General features: G+C 42.2%; 1 protein-coding gene across 1 annotated transcript in view; it reads right to left on the minus strand.

The window, feature by feature from the left end:
- LOC102760193 (DNA-directed RNA polymerase II subunit RPB2-like) overlaps window positions 1–1,764 on the minus strand; it is a 21,376-nt gene that overhangs the window by 749 nt on the left and 18,863 nt on the right. The window contains exons 13-14 of the mRNA XM_015562062.1: window positions 1,682–1,752; window positions 816–976 (exon numbers count right to left, since the gene is read on the minus strand). Of these exons, the coding sequence (XP_015417548.1) occupies window positions 816–976; window positions 1,682–1,752 (232 nt within the window). The remainder of the gene's footprint in view (window positions 1–815; window positions 977–1,681; window positions 1,753–1,764) is intronic.

Genomic DNA, 1,764 nt, shown 5'->3' on the forward strand with positions numbered 1-1,764 from the left:
CTGGGCACTGCTATATGACATCATTACCCGGTGCCCACAGCCACCATTTCTGGGCTGGATTGGGCCGTGGACTGCATTTTGAGCCATGGGGTCTTGGGAGCGTCAGCTGTGATTTGGTGGGCTGTCACTCCAGGGTAGTGGTGGGGCCTGTGTCCTACTTCAGGGAAGCCAAGTGTTGCTTTGTGGATGCCAGGTCCATGGTGCCATTTCCCAGTAAATGGCCAGTGCACGTCACGGCAGCTCCTGCATTGAGCATCTGCCCCCTGGTAGTCAGTGCATGTCATAGTGACCAGTCAGACAGAGGGAGGGACACTTAGCATATTAGCCTTTTATATATATAATTTTTCTCATAAAATACAATGAAGTACAGAGTCAAGTCTCATCATGCTATCATTTAACTTACTAGAATTCAACTCTGTACTCAAAAACGAATAACAAAATTTGATCTCAATAAAGTAGCTTTTCCATGAATGAGTCTCCCGGGTAATCAAGCCTGAAATGGTAAAATGACTTCTGGCAAAGGGAGTGGAAAGAACGAGTGAATGAGAGGTTTTCCCAGCATAGGGGTGAAATAAAATGCATTGTTCAGATCACCACACAGGTGGATGGTGATGGCTTCCTTAGTACTCTTAATACACAAAAACATGAAATCAGTTGAGTTTCCAATGTTATTACTGAGAAACAAATCTCTGGTCAACTTTGAAGGATGCTAGATAACCAACTCATTAACTGGTTAATAAAGGGAAAGAAACAAACATTTATCTTGCCTTTACTACGTGAACTATGGACAATAGACAATGATGCAGCTCTCTTACCGGGATCTACCCTCCATGGGCTGTCTGTTAAGGATCTGAATAGGCCCCCTAGCACGAGAATGAATCTTGTCATCCACCATATGCTTCAAACGCTGGTAATAAGTGGGGCCGATGAAAATTTGTGATGTGATTTTTCTACCAGTGAATCCATTGTACAAGACCTGAAACAGAGTTTGAAGCACAGACTTAAAAATGTTAATAAACAAGTTCAAAGAATATATGTACATATACTGTATGATTCCATCTATAAAAAATCAAAACAGACAAAATAATATATACTGTTAGATGTCAGTAGAGTGGAGCAGGGGAGGTAGTTACTGGAGGGAGACACAAGAGGGGGCATCTATGCATAAAAGAGTTCTGGCAATTTAATTTTCAGGATGTGGTATGTTCACTTTGTGAAAATTCACCAAGCTATACATTTATAATTTGTAACATATTTGCAGTATATACTTCAATACAAGGTTTAAATTCTTTATGAATGAAACTACATTGATACAGCCATGTAAGCATACAAAAGAACAAGGGCCTGACCAGTGTGGCTCACTGATTGAATGTCAACCTATGAACCTGGAGGTCACGATTTTATGCCAGGGTTGCAGGCTTGATCCCCAGTAGGGGGCGTGCAGAAGGCAGTCAATCAATGATGCTTCATCATTGATGTTTCTATCTCTCTCTCCTCTCCCTTCCTCTCTGAAATCAATAAAAATATGTTTTAAAAAAAAGAAAAAGAAGAACACTTCGTGGCATATATTTAAAGAGTGACTCTGCTGTCGTGTAACTTCTATAACCATAGGACTGTCTAGGTCTCTGTACAGCGCCTTGGAAACCACAGCCCAGATCGTCTAGGCTCAGATTTTGCATACACTTTCTCCCTGGAGTTTGTGGGGTAAAGTCCGTGGGATCTGTGCAAGGCCGGGCCCTGTGAGGGCGGAATCTGGGGTGGGCG

This window comes from Myotis davidii, unplaced genomic scaffold, assembly GCF_000327345.1.
Source record: "Myotis davidii unplaced genomic scaffold, ASM32734v1 scaffold1171, whole genome shotgun sequence".
NCBI classification, from domain to species: domain Eukaryota; kingdom Metazoa; phylum Chordata; class Mammalia; order Chiroptera; family Vespertilionidae; genus Myotis; species Myotis davidii.